Consider the following 19,886-nt stretch of genomic DNA (forward strand, 5'->3'; position numbering starts at 1 on the left):
GGGGCGGGGGGGCGGGGCCGCGCCTTGGCCCCACCCCCCGGCGACAGCAGAGGGCCCCCGCGCCCCTCCCTCGGCCGCCCGGCCCGCCCCGCCCCCCCTCGGCCCCGGGCCCCTGTGCTCGCCGCTCCTGCTGCGGGCGGGGGGAAGACCGCCGGCCTCTCGGGACGGTCCTCGGGGGCGCTGGGGGAGGGGCAGGGAAGAGGCTTGTGCCTTGCGCGCCCGGACCCGGCTTCCCGCCTCACTCCGTGGGGACCCAGACGGCAGAAGATTAAGGTCTTATTTTATTTAGTGAAACATTCATTTGCAAGTGAATCTTCCGTGAAGACGTCCTGAGTGTGTGTGTGCGGGGGGAGGGAGGCCAGCAAAACGCAGCTCACTCCCCTCCCCGCCAACTCGGCCGGGCCTCCGGGCTTCCCTCCCTCAGCCTCTCAGCCAATCATTCTTCCAGGCCCCAGCCCAAGTCCCAACTTGCCCAAGAGCTGGCCCTCCACCCGGTGAGGCTGGGGTGGGAGAAGAGTCAGGTGACCCAGAGGGAGGGGAGGGCAGAGGCTGAGACCCGGCAGCCCCGCCCCCGAGTCACGGCCAACCCAGAACCCGGGACGTGCACCACTCCTACACCCTCACCAGGGAGCCTCGATGTTTGGGTGGGAGGGGAGAAGGCGTCCGAGTGAAGTCGCGGGGAAGGATGGGCTCTTAAATGCCCCCCCCCCCATAAGGGAGCGGTGCAAAGGCAACACTGAGTCGTGGGGGGGACGCAGTTGATGCTGTTCTTCTCCTAAACCCTAGGAAGGCTCAGGGCACAGCAGGACAGGGGGCTCATGGCCACCTTAGTTGGCTGCAGAGACCCCTCCACTGAGAGTCACCTCTTCTGGGTCCGAAACTGTCGGAAGAGCCACTGGACGATGAAGGGCCACAGGAGGAAGAAGAGCACCGTGGGACCCGAGAGCCTGAGGGGCCATGGCCGGGCACTGGGCGGGGTCCTCTGCTGCCAAGAGGGAGCGAGTCAGGGGCCAGCCCAGGCTTCAGCACAGACTGGGCCCTCCTGAGGAACCTGCTTCCAGAAGTAAGCAGGAGCTTCGCCTGGGGGAGCTGCCTCCCTAAGATTGTAAGAACGGGAGCAAAGAAGGCACTGCACCCAAATCTGCACCACGAAAAGGGAGGGGACCCTGGGGTTCCCAGTGTGTCCCTGACAGCTGACCTCCATTTCCCTCCCACATCCTCTGCCCAGGACAGTCCCAGGTGCCAAGGGGACTAGAGGGGCTGCCTGGTGGAGAGACTGGCTTCCAGGCTGTCTCTTCTCGGCCACAAATCAGTGGCCCTGTTGGTGTGGCTTGAACACCCAGTATTATAAAGGATGTGCCACATACTTCAAATGGTGCTCAGATTTTCATTTCCAACTATCATCCTTTGCTAAAAGGAGCCCGGGCTCCTTGGAGAAGTGGCTAATTCCAGGTCTGGAGCAGGGAAGGTAGAGGTGAATGTGGGACATCTTGTACCAGAAAGCAAGGAAGCTTTTAAAGATTAATGAGGTCATGTTATGAGAACATAGGACCCAGCTTGAAAGGGTCTCCATTGACCAAAATTGTGACAGTGTAAGCATCACAAAGAATTAATTTCAGTTGACTGAAATACTGAATCTTTAAAATCCATTAGTCCATAATGATACTCAAAGTTGGAAATTTGTCACTATTGAGGTGGCTGTTAAATCAACTTCCTACTTTAAAATAGGTAATTAAAGAGAAAGAATTAAGCCTTTATTCTGCCTTTCCATAAGGCACTGTACTTCAGGGAACCGCTAGATGACACGCTACAGAAAAGTGAAACCTAATATATAGTAAAGAAATAATAGAAATTAAAAATCAACATTTTTTCCAAATATTGATCCAGGCAAGGATTATCCATCAATTGTCAAAAATCATGTGGCCAGTGGGGTTAATGGGGAAGCTGGACATTCCCTGGCTCCAACGGTGTGATGGGATCCGACTGTCACCCCTTCATCTATGCTGGTGGTCCATGTAAGAATCATTTATGGTGGGACATCCAGATCTGTGTCCCCTGATGTGAAGAACATCACATCTGACATAATCTGGTCACGTAAACTAGCCACGAGGATGTAATCAGAAAGTCCCAAAAAGGAACATTCTACAGGACCACTGCACTGGCCCAGTCCCGATAAGTCAGTAGCAAGGAAGAAGGGCTGGTCTGGATGAAAGGAGTCTTAAAGGACAGAGGACCCAAACGCAGCACGTTTTGACTGGACAGAGAAGCTGGCAAAGGCAATTTCAGGACAACTGGGGAGATTTCAGTTTGGATTGGGTGTTTGATAATATGAAGGACTTTGTGTGCTAAAATGTTGTCGTTTGGGCTAGGTACTAGAATGTTCTTATTTTTAGAGATGGAAAACCAGCTATTTCAGGGTGGAGTCTTTAAAATCTTCAGCATGTAAAATTAGCTAAAGGTCAAATAAATAAGTAAATAAAGCCTCGAAGGGGTGGGCGTTGAAAGGTGAATCTGAGGAAATCCCTGCCACCCACATTGTCGAGGGGGTCAGGGATCACCCAAGCGATCCCCCATATCCAGCAATTCAGCCGTCTCCTGCCCCCATGACCCCAGGCTTCTCAAGAACAGACCCACTCAGAGTCAGTGGTGAGTCCCAGCTTCGGAGGGAGACAGACCTGGGGCCACTCCCAGCTCCATCACTGGATGTTGTTAATAATAATAATAATAATAGTAATAATAGTAACAATGGAGCCCATTGGAGAAGGCCTTCCTGGGCTGGGGGGGCATTATCTTATCTAATCCTCACAGCAGCTCTGTGAGGTTCCTCTGGGCTGAATTACTCAGCCTCTCAGAGCCTTGGTTTCCCCTTTGTAAAAGGGAAATGAAAAGCAAACCTAGTTCATCTGATGTGCGGATTAAATGAGATAATGTAAATCCTGTGTTTGGCACTCAGCAGGGGCTCCGAGAAGGGTGGCTGTGAGCCATGCTGCAGGAGCTCAGGAGCCCAGGTGTAAGGGGCAAGCAGATCTAGGAGAGGGGAGAGAGTGAGGGGTGCAAGGGCTGAATTGTTTGGGAGCAAACCCTAAATCTGGGAACGGAAGTCCTGACGAAGGGGCAACAGGGACCCCCAGCCCCAGTGCAAGGAGCACGCACATCCTGGCCTTCCAGACTGTTGGAATTAGCCCTCATGCTCAGTTTCTCTTCCAGCAGAGGGAGGTAAGAGCAGGAAAGGAGGGCCCTTCCCACTCTTCCTTCAGTCCCGCTCCACCCCACCACCCCCCCCCCCCCCGGACTGCCCTGCTTGTGACACACACGAGTCACACCATTCTCTGCAGAAGTCAGAGATGTGGGCAGGTGGGGAGTTAGGACAAAAAGACGGAAGTGGCTCCATGAGGGGCCTGGAGTAGAGACCCGTAGCGTTCTGCCTCAATCTTGCCCTGGGCCTTGGGGGCAGCTCACCTGCTTGGGGAGGCTGGGCATGCTCTCTAGGCTCTGCAGTCTCCCCTGGACATCCCGCATGCTCTCTTGCAGTGCCCGAACTGTCCCCACCAGCCACGTGTCCAATTCCTGGGGCCCCAGCGCGCTGCCCTCTGCCGAGCACAGACACAAGGAACGGGGCTCAGGAGGCAACTCAGCTAGGGACAGGGTGGTGGCAGGCTGGGGCAGGTCTGGGGAAAAATAATAGTAGAGTGCAGTCCCTTGTAAAGTGTGCCTTTTATAAAGTCCGTTCGAGTGGCTGAGTAACAGGCTGCCACGGGTTTGAATCCCAGCACTGCCATTAGCTGTGTGACTTTGGGTAAGTCAGAAACTTCCCTGAGCCTCATTTTGTCATCTGAAAATTGGGGGAAGAGGTCATTGCCTTCACAGGGCTACTCAATGACCTGCTTACTCAGAGGAAGAAAGGAAATAATATTTATGAAAGTACCCCTTAAAGGACATGGCACACTGGAAGTTCTAGAAGGAGACAGGACAGAAATCACTGTCCTTTGACAGTCTCACATGGGAAGCCTACAGAGAGGGGGCCGGGCAGGGACTTTGCCCATCCAGGCTGGTGTCTGGCTGTTTGGCAAGTGCCCAGTGCCAGACTTTGACCTCCGCCCCAAGAGGGCAGTCAGAGGAAAGCCTGGGGCACACCAGAACCAGAGGGAATGGCAGAAGCGGGTGAAGGGTCGGGCAAGGGCTCACCTTTCTCTGCAGGGAGCAGGGAGCTGTTTCTGGTGTCAGGCTCTCCTCCAGGGGCTCCCTTCTGCTCTGTCCAAACCTGCTGAGATGAGGCACAGGTCCAAGGGTGGGGGTAGGGCAGCAAGGGCCCAGTGGGGTGGGGAAGGCAGGGAATGATGGGTAGTCTCACCAGCTCAGGCTCCAGTTGCTCCAGGGAATCACAGAAAACCTCAGAGTCCAGGTCCCTAGGTGGCCGGGACTCTGGGCAAGGGGAGGTAACATTAGTGACAGAGGGAGGCTATAGAAGAAGGAGAGGGGTGTGCAATGGGGCAGAGACAGCTGCTCAGGGGGCACTAGAGACAGGAGGCAGAGACAGGTCCCAGGAGTGAGGTCCTGGCACTGGAATCCCAGAACCTGCCCCCCTGGCCTTTGCAAGCACAGGAGGTCTCAGTATCTGTGAGCATGAGGCGTGGCATCCAGCCTTCTCCCCTTACCCACCCCACGGGAAGCCCCCCACCTACCCCTGCTCTGGGTTTGGCTCTCTGTCCCTCCGGCCCAGGCACTGACCTGGACTGGGGGGTGCTGGTTCCCTGGGGAGGCAGGGAGGCTCTGGGGCAGCCCCAACATCTCCATTCAGTACCTGCTCTCTCCAACCTGCTGAGACATGGCACCCAGAGGTGGGGCTGGGAAGAGGCTGGTGCCTCCCAGTGAGATCAACCCCTGCTCCCCATCAGCTATGAGCTCTGCCTGAGACCCACGCCAGCAGGGGCACTGGGTGGAGTCCCTACAGGGACATCACCTGGAGCCCTCTGCCCCCAAATTCCCCCTCCAACTGAGCAGCCCCCTCTGCCTGGACCTAAGAAAATTCACTCAGCACTTGTGGAGCTCACAGCCTGGGGGCCTGACCTGTGACCCTTCTCAGGAAGGTTTCCGGGGGCCTCGGCATATCGGGGATCACCTGGTACAAGGGCTCGAAGTAAGCAAACATGTCCTCTGCCACCTCGCCCAGGGGCACTGTGTCGATCACCTGTGGGGGAGGGGGTCTGTTGGGTAGGGGCCTGCCCCTCCTACCACTGTCCTCCTATCCCCCCTTGAGCCAGGTCCCCTCCACCCTGCTCCTGCCCTGTCATGCCCCTCCACCCTGTGCCCCGTCAGGGACCAGAGACACGCATGGTTGGGGAGACAGCATGAAGGTGGTAATTCCTACAGGTGTGTCAGTGTGCAGGAAACATAATGGGGGTCAGCCCTGGAAAGGCTGGGGACAGAAAGAAGCCTGCAGCCTCTCCCTACCTTCTGTGCCACCAGCTTCATCTCAGTGATGTAGGCAGACATGGCCTCCTCCCTGCTCATCTTGCCCAGGCTGTTCCAGGCATCCCTGGGGGGCAGAGAGCTGTGAGAGGCTGGTTGACAGCTGAGGCTTGTTTGCCCGGCCGGTAGGGAGCTCACCACTTATATCGTCCGATTGGGTCCCAGAACCCAGGCCGGGGGACCAGGCAGGGTCCCATGGTAGCTTGCTTGTAGTAGCTGTAGAATCTCAGCATCTCTTCGTAGGAGGGGCGGTAAGAGCCTGGGCAGAGGGGTGGGAGTGGAAGGCAGAGCATCATCCTCAGGGAGATGGGATGAACCACCCTTGTAATGGGTAGAGATGGCGAGGGCTCCGACCCAGCGGGACAGGGGCAGGAGGCAGACGAGATCCCCAGGGCAGCCCAGGCAGGGACTTATCTGCATCAACTGCAGGGATCAGAGGCAGACCCCAATCTTCTTGACCCCCAAATGCAGGTCCCCGTGCCCTCACCATTCTTAGGCAGGTTCTGAATGACACTGACTGCGGCCTGGAACTGTTTCTGGCAGTCTGGTTCTGGGCTTTCATTCTCGGTACCCATACCCAGCGGCTCCGAGCCCTGGGGACCCACTTTTGAGCGACTCTGCAAGAACAAGCCTCCGTGTGAGCAGACCTCCACGGTCCACCCCGGCACACACCTCCGTAAACCACGGATCCACTTTCCAGAGGAGCAAACAAAGCTCTATACCTGAGTGAGTGAGACACCTCGAGAGGTCAGAAGCTGCGGCTGAAAAGACTCCTTTTCCAACCCCAGGGGAGCGTGGGTGGGGCCCGGGTGGGCGGAGAGGACCCCGGTGGGTGGGTGGAGGCAGGTGCCAAGGGTCACTGTCCCTCCCTCTCTAGATGCACCTCTCCAACTCCTAAACAGGAGAATGGGCAAGCCAAGAGGAGTCAGGGCGGGGCCAACAGTCTCCCACCCTGGTCCCCCACCCGCTCTGCCCTGGGGTCCCCTACCCCAGCCGCTCGGCCATGAGGCACTCACCCTGCAGCGCCCACTACCCGGACTTGGGTGCTCTGTCGCCACTAGGCCCGCGGCTTCCGACTGACCTCCGGGCCCAATCTGACCGGGATGTGGACGCCGGGGGGAATTTAAGCCAATGAGAGAGCCCGTTTCAGCTTCTTCTTCTATACCTCAACCACTCAGCGCGGTCCTTTCAAGATAATGCAAAATAGTTTAGCTGTGCGTCTCCCAATCAGTCGAGGCGGATCCGCCGGCCGGCTCCCCGACCTTGTGGGGGCCAGAGGAGGGAGGAAGCGCCACCTGGTGGACATAGTGAAACGACGCGGAGTCCTCGCGCCCCCTGGTGGAAGCCCGCGTCTGACAGCTGAACCCAGGTCCTGCAGAACCGAGCGACTCAACTCAGTTCCCCCGACCCTTCTAGGCGCTGGGGATAAAAAAAAAAAAAAAAAGGGAGTCATGCCCTGGAGGAAGAGGAGGTTCTGGAGGAGGGGCACTGGAGCTGAGTTTTGGAACACGTAAGTGTACGCCAGGAGAAGAATGAGGAAGGTCATTCCTGGAGGAAGGAGTTGCAGGATCAAAAGTACAGGAAGAATATCCCGAGAGGGGTGAGGACCCAAACCAGTAGGCCGAACCTCTCGGTCGAGGATATTTGAAAGTGGGCTAGAGCACGTAGGTGGCAAATCTAGGCCCTCAGGAATTAAGCTTTCTCTTTGAGGTGCCACACTCTTGGCCGCCGCCGAGGGGCGGTGTGCTCCCGGCTCTCCGCACCCAACCTAGGGCAGTTGCAAACCCTAACAGGGTTAGTCTCCTGCCATCCCCCACTTCGAGCACGGATAGTCTGATGGTTTCACATATAGCAAGTGAACACATGAGGCGGTCACCAGGACCCACACTCGACGTTGACCCACAGGCTGATGTCCCGGACCTCGACACAGGGTGCGACGGCCTTCCCGGGGCAATCGAACGCCCCCTGGGGCGCCAACCCAGCCAAGCCTCGAACCCCGAACCGAGTTCAGCCGGGTATTTTAGACTTAGTGCCACCCCATCTTCCCCAGCTTTGAGACTTCTGCCACTGAGGGACCCGGCTCGGAGAGGGTTAATCCTATGACGTCACAGCAAAGGCTTCCTACCCCCACCCATCCCTCCCCCCTCCCCCAACCCTCCACTTTGGGCTGCCCTCCCGCCTGGCTCAGCTCTCGGGGTTCTCTCGGCTTTCCAGGCCGGCCCGAGGACCCTTGGCCCAGCACGAGCCGCCCCGCAGACTCGGTCCCCTGTCTGGCTCCCTCCTAAGGCCTCCCGGCGGGACAGGGAAGGAAAACATGGAGAGGGGTCCTGAGTCCGCCTCGAGTCAGGATCCAGAGAACGGAGTGTCTGTGGCAGAGGACAATCCTCGCCCCTCCGCTGGCCCCCCACCCCCCGAATAGAGGCTCGGGTCACCGGTGGGGCCGGGAGCCGAGGACCGCTTGGAGAATGCGGAGGCGGACTCGCGAGCGGCGGACGGACGCGGAGACTCGGGGGGACGCAAGCCGGCCCCCGTCCCTTCCCACACCTCGCGGAGGACACACCTCCCGGCCTGGGGTCCCCCCGCCCCCCGCTCCCCGCCACCGCCTCGCACCTCCCCCGGCGCCGTCCTCGGCCCCGCCCCTCCCCTCCCGGTCCCTCCTTCTCCCGACCTCGTCCCTCACTCTCTCCCCGCTCCCGACACCACCTCTCTCCCACTCCCTCCGGGCGCCGCTAAGTTTCTGCGCTCGGGACCGCGCGTAGAGCCGGGGCCGGGCCGGAGCGGCGTCCCCGCTGCCTTGGCCTCGAGCGCAGACCCCCGGCCCGGCCCCGGCCCCACCGAGCCATGCTGTGCGGCCGCTGGAGGAGCTGCCGCCGCCGGCCCGAGGAGCCCCCGGTGCCGGCCCAGGTCGCGACGCCCGTCGCGCTCGCGTCCCCGGACGGCGGCAGCAAGAGGCCCGGGCTGCGGGCGCTGAAGAAGATGGGTCAGTGACGGACGGGGGCGTGCGGGGTGGGCGCGGACTGCCGCGGGGGGCCGCCTGGGACGGCGGGGGTGTGCGGGCGAGCCGTCGTGGGCTTCCCGGGCGGCGGGGGTCGGAATGCCAGCACCGTTCCGGCTGGGGGGTCGCACCTTCGGTCACCCGACGTTCCGGGGCCGAGCGAGGCGCGCCGGTGGCCTTCGCTGCCCACCGGGAGGCGCCCGCCGGGCGTGCTGGAGTGGGAATTTGGGCGCCGGGCGAGGATCGGGGTCCCGGAGGACCTGGTGCATAGAGTGGGGGAGACAGGCTGGGGGTGTCCCTCACCCGCCTCCCCAGCACCCTGTGCCTTCCAGGGTCCGCGGGCGCCCCCGGGCACCCTGGGTTCTTGGCCGCCCTTAGGGGGGCAGGGGAGCTGGGGAAGAGGCCAGCCCCTCAAGCCAGTCCTCCAGCCCTGCAGCCCCCCACAGGGCTTGCAGCAGCGACGCAGCACTGGTAGGACTGGTCGAACTGGTGAGAATACTGTCCTTGAAGTCAGAAAGGCAGAGTCTCAGGTTTGGGGGACGTGACTGCAGGGAAGGAATGTATGTAGGCTGTGGCTCATTAGGCATCTCCCAGAGTCCGACTGCATTGGGTGGTTACAGAGGCGGCATCACCCAGTCTTCCTCACTCTCCGGAGAGGTACCTGGTGTAATTCCCATTTCACAGATGAGGAAACTGACTCAGAGAAGTGGAAGAATTTGTCAGTGGCCACACAGCTAGTTAAGGGCAAGGGCTGACATGGAGGCTGTGCGCAGCCACACTGCCGAAGGGACCGCTCAGAGCCTGGGCAAAGTGTGGCCGACTGGGAGTGGGGAATGTGTGCGAGTGTTGTAGAAAACGTGCCGTACCATGAAACTGAAACGGTGTGTTCGAACTGCTGTAGGTAAATAGTTAATGATGGAGAGGTGGGTGTGGGGCTGGGGGAACAGGGCAGGGCTGCCCAGGAAGGAGACCAGTGTGGATCTTGGGGCAGAATTCAGGGGACCGATTGCCAGTCTTGCCTTCTCTTTGTCACTGCCCCCCACCTTGTTCTTACTTCTACTTCCTGTCACTCATGCGATCTGCATTGACTGAGCTCTGTCCATGTTCTGAGCACTGAACCTTGCACTCTCCTTACGGAGACATAAGACACATGATCTCCGCCTTACCCTCCAATCATTCATGCATTCGGCAGACATCTATTGAGTGCCTATAGTATGCTCTGTCCTGGGATTCAGCAACAAATAAGACAGACACAGTTCTGGCCCTTTAGAGAATGGAGGCATCAGCAAGGAGGGCAGACAATGAGGCAAAGAAACCATACTAGGAAGGGAGGGGACAAATTAGATGCTGGGGAGCCGGCGAGGGCCCTGGCTGCACCCCAGAGCCAGAGGGAGACTGGAGCGAGGCGTGGGGGAGAGGCAGGTGGGGGCCCGATCCTCAAGGCCTCTCCTTATAGAGTTATGGATTTGCCCTGGGGACAGCAGGAGCCCCAGAGGGTCTCAGGTAGGAGGAGGGAGGCAGGGCTCAGGCAGAGTAGAGGCACGTTGGACGAAGGCAGGGGTGAATCAAAGAGAACCACAGGAGGGAGGCTGAGGAATCAGTCGGTCAAGCTATGGTGGTGCTCGGACTTGGGCCGGCGCAGCCGAGTTCGATTCTAGAACCATCTAGGAGGCGGACTGGGCTGTACTCTGCAGTTGGTGGGATCTGAAAGGTGTCTCTGGTGGGTGGCAGTGTCATTCTCTGGGCCTTGGGGAGAGGAGGATGGCCGTGGGGAGTTGAGGTGCCACCGAGACATCCGGGGCTGGTGTGGGGCCGGAGAAGGAGAAGCAGAGGTGGCGGATGCTGTGGGAGGCCTGGGGTGCTGCCCCCACATACCCACCTGCTTCTTCATTCCACACACGTTTGCTCAGTCCTGTCAGTGTGTCGTGGCGCTGTGCCAAGGGCTGGGGCCACGGAGATGAATATCACAGCACTTTGCCCTCGGGGAGCACACAGTTTGGTAGCAGGAGATACTCGCGGACAGGTAATTACAAGCTGAGCCCAGGACTCACCCTCACGGCATGAGTAAAGCTGCATGGGGGCATCCCATCCTGCTGACACTGGCAGGACCCGTGTGGGTGTCAGAATGTCACCTGGGCTGTCCTCCCCTCCCACCGCTGCCCTGTCCTGCTGAGTGACTGCCGAGAAAGGAATGTCCAGTTTCTGGGGAATGCCCCTTCCCCAGGCCTCACTGACTCCAGGAACCGGGTGGAGACACAAGCCAGGTGTCCCGGGGCCCAGCCTGTCGGGCCATCAAGGCCAGGCCCACCACCCAGGGAGCTGCCACCAACACAGCTGCCGGGACTCCTCCCCAGATGGCTCTCAGGGCTGCCCCCTGTCACGGTCATGGCCACACCCCTTGAGCTAACAGACAACGGATTTTATTTCAGGTCAAGAGACTAGGGCAGGGAGTGGCTTGGAGGTCAAAGGCTCAGAGGAGCCCGAGGGAAAGAAAGGGCTTTTGGGGTCATCTTGAGGGGGAACTGGGACGATGGGGAGGAGGGAGGAACACCACCTCCTGTCCCCCCCCTTCCCCCCCGGGGTTGCAGGCTTAGCTGTCCCCAGGAAGCCAGGGAATAGCTGGAGAGGAGCTCAGTGAGTACCTGCGGAGCCAGACGGAGTGCTCGGCTTGCTGAGCTTGCGTCTGGCGGGAACCTGCTTAATCCTTGGCACCCGGAGGAGACGCTGCTGCGGGCCTCACAGGGCAGATCAGCTGGCGGGGGGGGGGGGGGGGGAGTCACCAGCCCGAGGCCCACATGGCTAAGAGGCAGCCGCCAAAGCCTAGGTTTCAATGTTGGCTCTTTATTGCCAGAATTAATGAATACTAATTAACACCTTTATAACACTGAGTGGGGGCTTTTCACCTATTAACTCCTTTAATGCTCACAATTGTATGAGGTATGTGGTACCATAAGCCTCATCTTACAAATGAGAAACTGAGATTCGGAGTTCAACGGTGAGAAGGAGCTAAGAGAGGATTTGAACCCAGGCGTCTGGCCCGAGGTCCAAACTCCTATCACAGTGAGGGAGTGAGCGATCTGTGCCTGGACGTGGCCCGCTACTCCTCTCCCCGACAGAGGCCCTGCCAGCCCCTAGACGTGTCCTCATAGGCTTACCACATAAAGTACAGGCTGCCCCGTTAAACGTGAGTTTCAAATAAACAACAGATCATTTGGGACAAACTCATACTAAAACATCACTTGTTGTTTATCTGAAATGTGACTGTAACTGGGCATCCTGAATTTTATCTGCCAGCCCTATCTCCCCAGAGCCCCTGACGCTCCGCCCTTGCCCCTAATCCTCCCGGTGAGCAGAGCTGAGTGGGCAGAATCCCGTTCCCTCTCCTCCCCGGCCCGCACGCATCCACCGAGTGCCACGGGGGCCAGAGGGCTCTCCCTATGGCCTGCCCAGGATGTCTCCTGCAGGGTGAGTGGGGCTGCCGTGCGTGGAGCTGGCAGGTGGGGGTCCTGGCAGGTGCCTGGCCTGGTGGGAGGGAGAGTTGGGCGGCCGTGCTGGCTAAGCCGGGGCATGCCAGGCAGGACTAGGGGGCTGGCCCGGTCATGCCGTGTGGCCTCCCTCACCTCTCCTCCTTCTTCGGCTCTGGGGAGGCCCCCTCCTACGACCGCTGCCCCCCAGATCGGCTTCACGCCTGTTCTGGCCCTGCCCAGAAGGATGCTGCCACCATCAGGAGCACTGGGTCCGGCCAGGGACAGGGGAGGCACCGCCTGCCTTTTCTGACTGTGTTGACTCTCCCAGGAATGTTACGGACTCTGGCGCTGAGCTCCACTGGGCCCTGGCGCTGGGTGTGGCAGCCAGCCCCGGCGAGGGGGGACAGCCTTGGTACCTGAAGAGCTGGGGCTGCCTGCTGGCCGGCGAATTAGGCTGGGAAGGGGTCTGGGACCCCTCACCATCGCGTGTTCCCTCCCAGAAGCATCGGGAAAAGCTTCTCTTCCTCTCCTCCCCCACTTGGCATGAAGCTATACGCTGTTGCTATTCGCTGCATTCTCACATTCCTGCTGGAGCCCCGGGTGCCCTTCCTGAGTGTGCAGAGCACGCGCACACACCAGCGCACACACCCCTACACACCCCCCTTGCTCGAGACCTACCACTGTCACGCCCCGCTGCCTACATATTACCCCTCTTGTCTACACTCACCGTAACCCCACAGCTCACTCACGCTCACCCCCACCGATGGCCAGCTCTGGCCTCTGCCCACCACCACACGGCCACGGCCCCTGCGTCCTTCCTGGCCTGGGTGACCCACACTGTTGTTGGCACACACAGCTTGCCCTCTCATAATTCCAGTGGCCCATCTATGAAAACAGGCTGGGGGTGGGGGGTGGGTGGGTTGAGGATCAGGGATGGACCTGGCCTCCCCATGGCCCTTCCAGCCCCGCCACTGAGAACAGCCTCCTGCCCCCGGCCTTGGCCCCTGACACAGAACTGCTCAGGCCTCAGACCACACACAGACCAAACCACCCAGGCTGAAGGTGATAGTCGGGAAACCGGGCTGTCCATTCCTCACCTCCCCCTGGCCCGTCTCTGGGGGCTGAGATAAGCAGTTGGCCTAGAGAAGGTGTCTGAGCCCCAGCTGACAACACTGAACTGGGCTGGAGAAGGGCCCAGCTGGAGACCACGGGACTGAGGAGGGCAGATGTGTGGGAATACCTGGGCCCCTCTTCCCTCCCCGGCCCCCGCCTCACTTTATTATGATTTAGTGAGTGCCCACTGCGGGCCAGGCCCTAAACTGAGCGCACCTGCGCGTTAGCCCCCGATTCTCAATGCATTCTGGATCCACCACCTACAGACTCAGGACCCTGGATACGTTAGCTGCTCTGTTGGACAGCTTTATTGAGATATTAATTCACATATCATACAGTTCACCCATTTAAAGCATACAGTGGTTTCTGGCCTATTACGTTACTAATTTTTTCAGTTGTGGTAAAAAAAATATATATATATCTATATATCTATATATATATCATAAAATTGACCATTTTCACCATTTGGAATTGGCAATTGAGTGGCATTAATTACACACACGGTGTTAGGCATTCACAATGTTGTGCTAGTTCCAAAACTTTTCCATTACCCTAAACAAACAAACAAAAACCCCTCTGTAGCCATTAACCAGTAATTTTCCCCTTTCTCCCTTCCCGTAGGCCCTGGTAACCTCTAATTAACCTCTGAATTTTTTTTGTTGAGGTGTATGGGACATATAATTGGTCCCGATGAATTTGACTGTTCTAGACAGCGCATATAAATGGGATCATACAATTATCTGTCCTTTTACGAATGGCTTATTTCATTTAGCATAATGTTGTCAAGGTTCATCCATGTAGCCTAGACCAGCTGTCCCTCCTCTTTACGGCTGAATAATATTCCACTGTATGTCTGTACCTGCTTTTGCTTCTCCATTCCTCTGTTGATGGACATTTGGGTGGTTTCTATCTTTTGCCTATTGTTCATCATTTTTACTGCTGCTATTTCATGATCGTTCCCCCCTCTGTTCAGTCAAGGTGGCCATGGCACTGGCCCAGCCCAGCTCCACGTTCAAGGCAGGGATGTTTAGATAGATAACCCACTGGAAGCACAGGAGGCAGGCAGCTTGTACACCTGCTCCAAGCAGGTAGGAATGAGGTTGAGGAAGCATCTGTGGGTTTGGGCCCTGGCAGGACCTATAAGTGTTGACTGGGTGCCTGGGCAGAGAGCCAGGTGCCTCCCAGCACCACTGCCTCCCAGCACCACTGCCTAGGGCCTGGGCCCTCCGCCTGGCCTCCTACCTCTGCTGATCCTGCCCTTCCTGTCTGGAAGTGCAATCCCTTCGCTACCCCAGGGCTCAGAAGCTGAAGCAATGGGGAAATAGTGTCACCTGCCCAGGCAGGGACTCAGCACCTGGCTCAGCCTGGCATTGAACTCTGTTTGGCTTTTCCAATGGATATGTGTTTGGGAGGCAATGTGGTCCGAGGAGCAGGGAGATCCAGAGGCCAGTGCCAGCTGGGCGGGCAGACTGGAATGTCACCCTTTCCCCCAACAGGCTCCTGGGGAGCTGAGGATGAGGGCTAGGGGCAGGGGCCCGCTCAACATGGGAACCTATCCCAGCGGAGGGCTGATCAGAAGTTCAGGCTCTCTGTCTCGATGTCCTGTTTGCAGAATCCTCTGGACAAAGCAGGCCCTCGGTGACTCACCTCCATTTCCAGCCTTAGTCATTCACCAGCCCCCCTTCTCCCCCCACCCTCCCCAACTATGGGCTTGGCATCCGAGGGCTGGCAGGGTTAGGGGAGGTGGCCCCAGGCTCTGCCTGGTTTTCACGGGAACAAGGAGTTCCTTTCCCACAGCTGAGGAGGTAGAGGAGGGCTGGGCTCAGTTGCGGTGGTCCTACAGGTTTCCCCGAATGTCCTGCCCCCCAACCCATTGCTTCTCAGAAGTTGCCCAGACGTGAGTGCGGAGGGCTGAGGGTCTGGTGAGTCTCTTGGCCTGGTGTGTGCCACGTTCTAGCTCTCTGTCTGGAAAGAGGAGGGTTCCACCTCCCCTTCCTAGCTAGGGGGCACTGAATGGGCACTGACCCAGGAGGCCTCTCTGAATCCTGAGAGACCCTTCAGAGCCTTTAAAGCCACAGGCTAGCCCCAAGGGGGGACCATAGGCTCCTCTGGATGGCAGGTTTCTCCTCCTGGCCCTGAGGCCCTGATTTTCAATCATAGTCACCCTCAAAGTCACAGGGGAGGTTTTTAAACATCGCTACCCAAGTCCCAACCCACACTGCCGGACAAGAATGTCTGTGCTGTGATCGGAATCACTCCTCCAGGTGATTCCGATCACAGCCAGGGTTCAGAAACCCTGACCGCCAAGGGAAGGACATAAAAGGTAGCGCTGGGGGTAGAATGCGTTTAGTTCTGCCGACATGGCTCGTCCTCCCCTTTCAGAAAACCCTGGCTGTGAACCTGGCTCTGGGATGAGCACTGAGGTGTGGATATAAGACTTTGTCCCTGTCCTTGGGTTTATTAAAGTTTGCTGAAATTACAATTTGGGTGGGGTGTTTTAGTTAAATTAAAAAGTGCTGTTGGTGATCAGGGAGGGAGAATGCCCATTTGAGGACAAATCAAGGAAGGCTTCCTGGAGGAGATGGTGTGTGAGCTGGTCCTTGAAGGAGTCCTGTGTGAAGAAGAGAGACAAGAAGGATCCTACAAAGGCCCCCAGAGAGAGTGAGAGAAGGCCCAGGGACTTAGGCTTGGTTTCATAGGTCAGAGTTCACAACAAACAGGGGCCTTGGGGCCACAAAGCCTAACGCCAAACCCAGTACTGGGGGCTTGTTAAAATAAAGGGAAGAAGAGACACCCACTGTCCTGTTTCATTTGGCTCACACAGTGGTGTTTTAGGGGGTTTTTGTTTCAATTTGATTTAGTTGCCAACGTTGAAAAGTCCGGAGGCTTCACATACAACTCCAGCTTCCTGTTCTCTGGAAACTCTGGGCTTTCATCCACTCCCAGCTGCCCTCCTCCTTCCAAAGGGCATGGACCCTCCAGTTTGCCGCGTTCCCACTCTTTCTGGCTCATAAACCTTTGGTATTGACCTATAACTCGACAAACGAGAGCAGGACGTGGCACCACCAGGACGGGCGGGGTCTTCACTGAAGTTCCGACTTTGCCGCGGGTGCTCCTGCCGTCTTCACGGCGTGCAGGGCGAACACAGGGCCCAGAGCAGTCACGGGTTCCTGTCACCGAGGCTGTGTAACTCAGAAGTGCCAGAGTTGGGATTTGCCTCCCCGGGCCCCTGAATTTAAATTCTGCACACCCCCACCCCCACCACGATAGCAAGGAGAGGGGACAGAGGAGCAGGCTGGGGTTCAGTGTAGTGGGGCCGAGGGTAAATGTGCCAGAGCCTGACCTCCAGGGTTTGAAGCCTGCTTCCACGACTTTGTAGCCATGGCGTTCTGGCAAGTTCCTTAAGCTTCTCTGTATTTGTTTTCTTGTGTGTGAATTCATGAGTAGGGGCTGGCATGCGGTAGATGTTTTGTAGGCATTTCTTCTTACTGGGGAAGGTGGACACTGTGGAGAGCACAGGTGGGGTGAGGTGGGATTGTGACAGTGGCTGGGCACGGGGGAGGGCCCAGTGTCACCGGAGACCATGCTTTCAGCTGGACACAAAGAGGACAGCTGGACATCAGCCCCCAGCTGGCCTTGGCAGGGCTGGTCCTGCAGTCCTTGGCCTGTGACCCTGGAGCCCGAGTGGCCTCTGCTGTCCTCCCTTGTCCTGGGGAACGCAGAAGTGAGGAGCTTGGATTGCAGCAAGAGAGATTTAGGTTAGATAGTGAGACTCCTTCTTGATGTCAGGGTTTCGCATCAAGGGAAAAGGCTGTTGGTGGCAGACTCTGGTCTTGAAGTCTGAAGACCGGGATGGAAGGGAGTGGCACAGGGTGACCTTTAGGGAGGCCCAGGTCCCAGGCGCCGCCTGAGGGACTGCTTTGCTCTAAGGGCCTCTGGAGGCAGCTGCTTGACGGAGGCAGGAGGTACTGGTGCTCCCGGGGGCTTGGGTGGGAGACACCAAGCACGGCCTTGGGGACTGAGGAGCCGAAGGGCAAATCCAGTACTGGGGACATGTTACGCTCAGGAGAGCACGGGCGGCCGGTGAGGGCCTGCAAGGCTGGGAAGAGGGTGGAGGGAGCGAGGGGCAAGGCCCCGCCCCGACGCCCTCCGGCCTCCCGCCCCCGCAGGCCTGACGGAGGACGAGGACGTGCGCGCCATGCTGCGGGGCTCCCGGCTCTGCAAGATCCGCTCGCGGACGTGGCACAAGGAGCGGCTGTACCGGCTGCAGGAGGACGGCCTGAGCGTGTGGTTCCAGCGGCGCATCCCGCGCGCGCCGTCGCAGCACATCTGTGAGCCGGGGCGGCGGGCGCGGGGCGGGCTGTGGGGACAGCGGCCCCGGGGACAGCGGCCCTGACCCGGCGGCGCGTGCCCCGTCCCCCCCCCCGCCCCGCAGTCTTCGTGCAGCACATCGAGGCCGTCCGCGAGGGCCACCAGTCCGAGGGCCTGCGGCGCTTCGGCGGCGCCTTCCCGCCGGCGCGCTGCCTCACCATCGCCTTCAAGGGCCGCCGCAAGAACTTGGACCTGGCGGCGGCCACGGCCGAGGAGGCGCAGCGCTGGGTGCGCGGCCTGGCCAAGCTGCGCGCGCGCCTCGACGCCATGAGCCAGCGCGAGCGCCTCGACCAATATCCTGCCCGGGGGGCGGGGTGGCGAGGTGGCGGGGAGGGAGGACCCGTCCCCTGGGACCCGCGGGCCGAGCCGGAGCCCCTGGTCTTCAGAACAGCGGGTGGCCACGCGGCCTCCCGTCCCTGGGGAGCCCGGTCCCTTCCCCGTGGAGGCCGAGGGCAGAGGGGAAGTACAGCCCCTAGAGCCAGGCGGCGGGGGCGTCCCTGGCAGTCACCTGGGGGGGGGGGAGGGGGCGGCGGTGCCCAGGCTGTCGCTGGTATTTCCTGAGCGCCCACACCTGGATCCACACCTACCTGCACCGGGCTGACTCGGACCAGGACAGTAAGATGAGCTTCAAGGAGATCAAGAGCCTGCTCAGAATGGTCAACGTGGACATGAATGACATGTATGCCTACCGCCTCTTCAAGGTGGGCGCCCGCCCCCGCTCCCACCTCTGAGGCACCCCTGCCCCGCGCCCCCAGCCTTTGTGCACATAGCGGCCTCTCCCTGCGGAAAGGCCACATCTGGGCCTAGTTGGCCTTTTACACTCTCCTGAGGGCCAGGGTGGGCGTGCTGGCCCGGAACTTCTTTCCTCACCCTCAGGCGGAGCCCAGGGAAGGGGAGGAGCCCCCTCACCCACCGCAGCCCGAGTGAGCGGCAAAGCTGTGCTTTTCACTTCTGCTATGGAGTCCGCAGGCACCCTTCGCCCCAGTGACTGTGCAGGGCTTACACGCGGGCGTGCAGGCAGGAGTCGGCTCCCGGGCTCCCCTGCACGCCCTCCTCCACTATGACAACGGGGCGCCTGCCCGCGTGACCGGATACACCCCACACATGGGAGCACCACGGGGGCTGCACGGGGCTGCGCTCGGCATCGGCGGCTGGGCCGGAGCACACGGCAGATGCCCGTGTGGGTGGTGACTGACCCACCTGAGACACGGAAAGACGCGGGAGCCATGGCGCCGGTCCACCTGGGCCCACAGCTCCACGGGGACTACTCCCCGTGGATTCAGTTATCTGTGGCTCACTGACCCTGGGTGTGGATCTGGGGACGGAAGGACGGCACTGCACACACACAGGAGGAGGGATTATGGCCGGTCCCGCCCCCGGGTCACTGCTTTTCCTCCCATATCTTGATTTTGGAGGGTAGGTCATGGTGCAGGGGGACAGGCACTAAAGCCAAGAGACCCTCCTTAGAATCCCAGGCCTGCAGCGTTCCAGCTGTGTGCGCTTGCGCGACACCCAGGGCCTCCTCGCTAGCACCCAGTTTCTCTGCCTGGGGCCTGGGGGACCCCCGGCTGCCCAGCGTGGTCCATGACGGATGCGTCGGTGCGGGCCGGCTTTCCCAGGGTGTCCTCCTTCTCTGAGCTGCCCCGCCCTACCTTCCAGGAGTGCGACCACTCCAACAATGAGCGGCTGGAGGGGGCTGAGATCGAGGAGTTTCTGCGGCGGTTGCTGAAACGGCCCGAGCTGGAGGACATCTTCCATCAGTACTCGGGCGAGGACCGCGTGCTGAGCACCCCGGAGCTGCTGGAGTTCCTGAAGGACCAGGGCGAGGACACCGCCACCCTGGCCCACGCCCAGAAGCTCATCCACACCTATGAGCTCAACGAGACAGGTCGGGGTCTGACAGACCGGTTGGGGTCAACACGGCCCTGTCTCGGCATCTGACAGGTCCGGGGGCTTCTAGCTAAGTGGGCTCTACGATTATTGGCTGTGGGGGCCATCTTGGGCAGGTTGCCTTGCTTCTCGGAGACTCAGCTGCCACGTCTGTGACATGGATTTAGTAGAGTCCCTGCCTCATAGGGTTTGGCTGAAGATTAAATGGCATGACTTATGGGGGCGCCTGGCTGGCTCAGGTGATTAGAGCGTGCGATTCTTGATCTTGGGGTCATGAGTTCGAACCGCACGTTGGGTGTAGAGATTAAGATTCCTTTAAACAAACTAAACGGCGGGGCGCCTGGGTGGCTCAGCCGTTAAGCGTCTGCCTTCGGCTCAGATCATGATCCTGGAGTCCCGGGATCGAGTCCCGCATCGGGCTCCCTGCTCGGCAGGAAGCCTGCTTCTTCCTCTCCCTCTCCGCCTGCTTGTCTTCCCTCTCTCGCTGTCTCTCTGTCAAATAAATAAATAAAGTCTTTTTTTTTTTTTAAGATTTTATTTTATTTATTTGACAGAGAGAGAGAGAGACAGCGAGAGAGGGA

At 59.2% G+C, this 19,886-nt stretch overlaps 3 protein-coding genes across 22 annotated transcripts in view; 1 reads left to right on the top strand and 2 right to left on the bottom strand.

Moving 5' to 3' along the window:
• The window catches only part of FMNL1 (formin like 1), a 59,230-nt gene extending 58,638 nt beyond the window's left edge, over positions 1–592 (bottom strand). Inside the window, exon 1 of the mRNA XM_081804818.1 lies at positions 589–592. The gene's annotated coding sequence lies outside the window, so the exon portion shown is untranslated. The remainder of the gene's footprint in view (positions 1–588) is intronic.
• On the bottom strand, positions 264–6,705 carry ACBD4 (acyl-CoA binding domain containing 4). Of its 17 annotated transcripts, none has more exons than XM_081804834.1 (11): positions 6,486–6,705; positions 6,192–6,363; positions 5,957–6,086; positions 5,608–5,728; positions 5,452–5,536; positions 5,068–5,188; positions 4,729–4,818; positions 4,352–4,422; positions 4,186–4,264; positions 3,460–3,668; positions 264–1,097 (listed from the first exon to the last, which is right to left on the bottom strand). In XM_081804834.1, the coding sequence occupies exons 3-11, from the start codon at positions 6,042–6,044 to the stop codon at positions 1,023–1,025; spliced, it is 939 nt and encodes a 312-aa protein (XP_081660960.1). In that variant the 5' UTR covers positions 6,045–6,086; positions 6,192–6,363; positions 6,486–6,705; the 3' UTR covers positions 264–1,022. The 17 variants fall into 17 exon arrangements, with proteins under 17 accessions (XP_081660960.1, XP_081660956.1, XP_081660958.1 ...); XM_081804830.1 differs by having other exon boundaries at positions 264–982; positions 6,486–6,694; XM_081804832.1 differs by having other exon boundaries at positions 264–985; positions 4,186–4,246; positions 6,486–6,691.
• Positions 6,706–7,625: 920 nt separating this feature from the next.
• PLCD3 (phospholipase C delta 3) overlaps positions 7,626–19,886 on the top strand; it is a 19,237-nt gene continuing 6,976 nt past the window's right edge. For 2 of the 4 annotated variants that reach the window (XM_006735865.3, XM_031030754.2), the window contains exons 1-5: positions 7,627–8,449; positions 17,214–17,375; positions 17,480–17,708; positions 17,987–18,116; positions 19,075–19,303. In XM_006735865.3, coding sequence (XP_006735928.1) covers positions 8,311–8,449; positions 17,214–17,375; positions 17,480–17,708; positions 17,987–18,116; positions 19,075–19,303 — 889 coding nt within the window. In that variant the 5' untranslated portion in view covers positions 7,627–8,310. Of the gene's footprint in view, positions 8,450–11,758; positions 11,930–17,213; positions 17,376–17,479; positions 17,709–17,986; positions 18,117–19,074; positions 19,304–19,886 lie in introns of all 4 variants that reach the window. The other 2 variants (XM_081804822.1, XM_081804821.1) reach the window with 2 other exon arrangements.

The sequence above is a fragment of the Leptonychotes weddellii genome, chromosome 15, assembly GCF_054177405.1.
Source record: "Leptonychotes weddellii isolate Sample4059 chromosome 15, ASM5417740v2, whole genome shotgun sequence".
NCBI classification, from domain to species: Eukaryota; Metazoa; Chordata; class Mammalia; order Carnivora; family Phocidae; genus Leptonychotes; species Leptonychotes weddellii.

What these genes read in the sequence shown, in the direction of transcription:
- ACBD4 (XM_081804827.1), bottom strand. Translation starts at nt 6,044, where the DNA reads ATGGGTACCGAGAATGAAAGCCCAGAACCAGACTGCCAGAAACAGTTC. An exon ending in ACCAGCACCCCCCAGTCCAG is followed by an intron (nt 4,423 to 4,728) that starts GTCAGTGCCTGG and finishes CCCCTTGCCCAG; the next exon opens with AGTCCCGGCCACCTAGGGAC. An exon ending in AGCAACTGGAGCCTGAGCTG is followed by an intron (nt 4,265 to 4,351) that starts GTGAGACTACCC and finishes GCCTCATCTCAG; the next exon opens with CAGGTTTGGACAGAGCAGAA.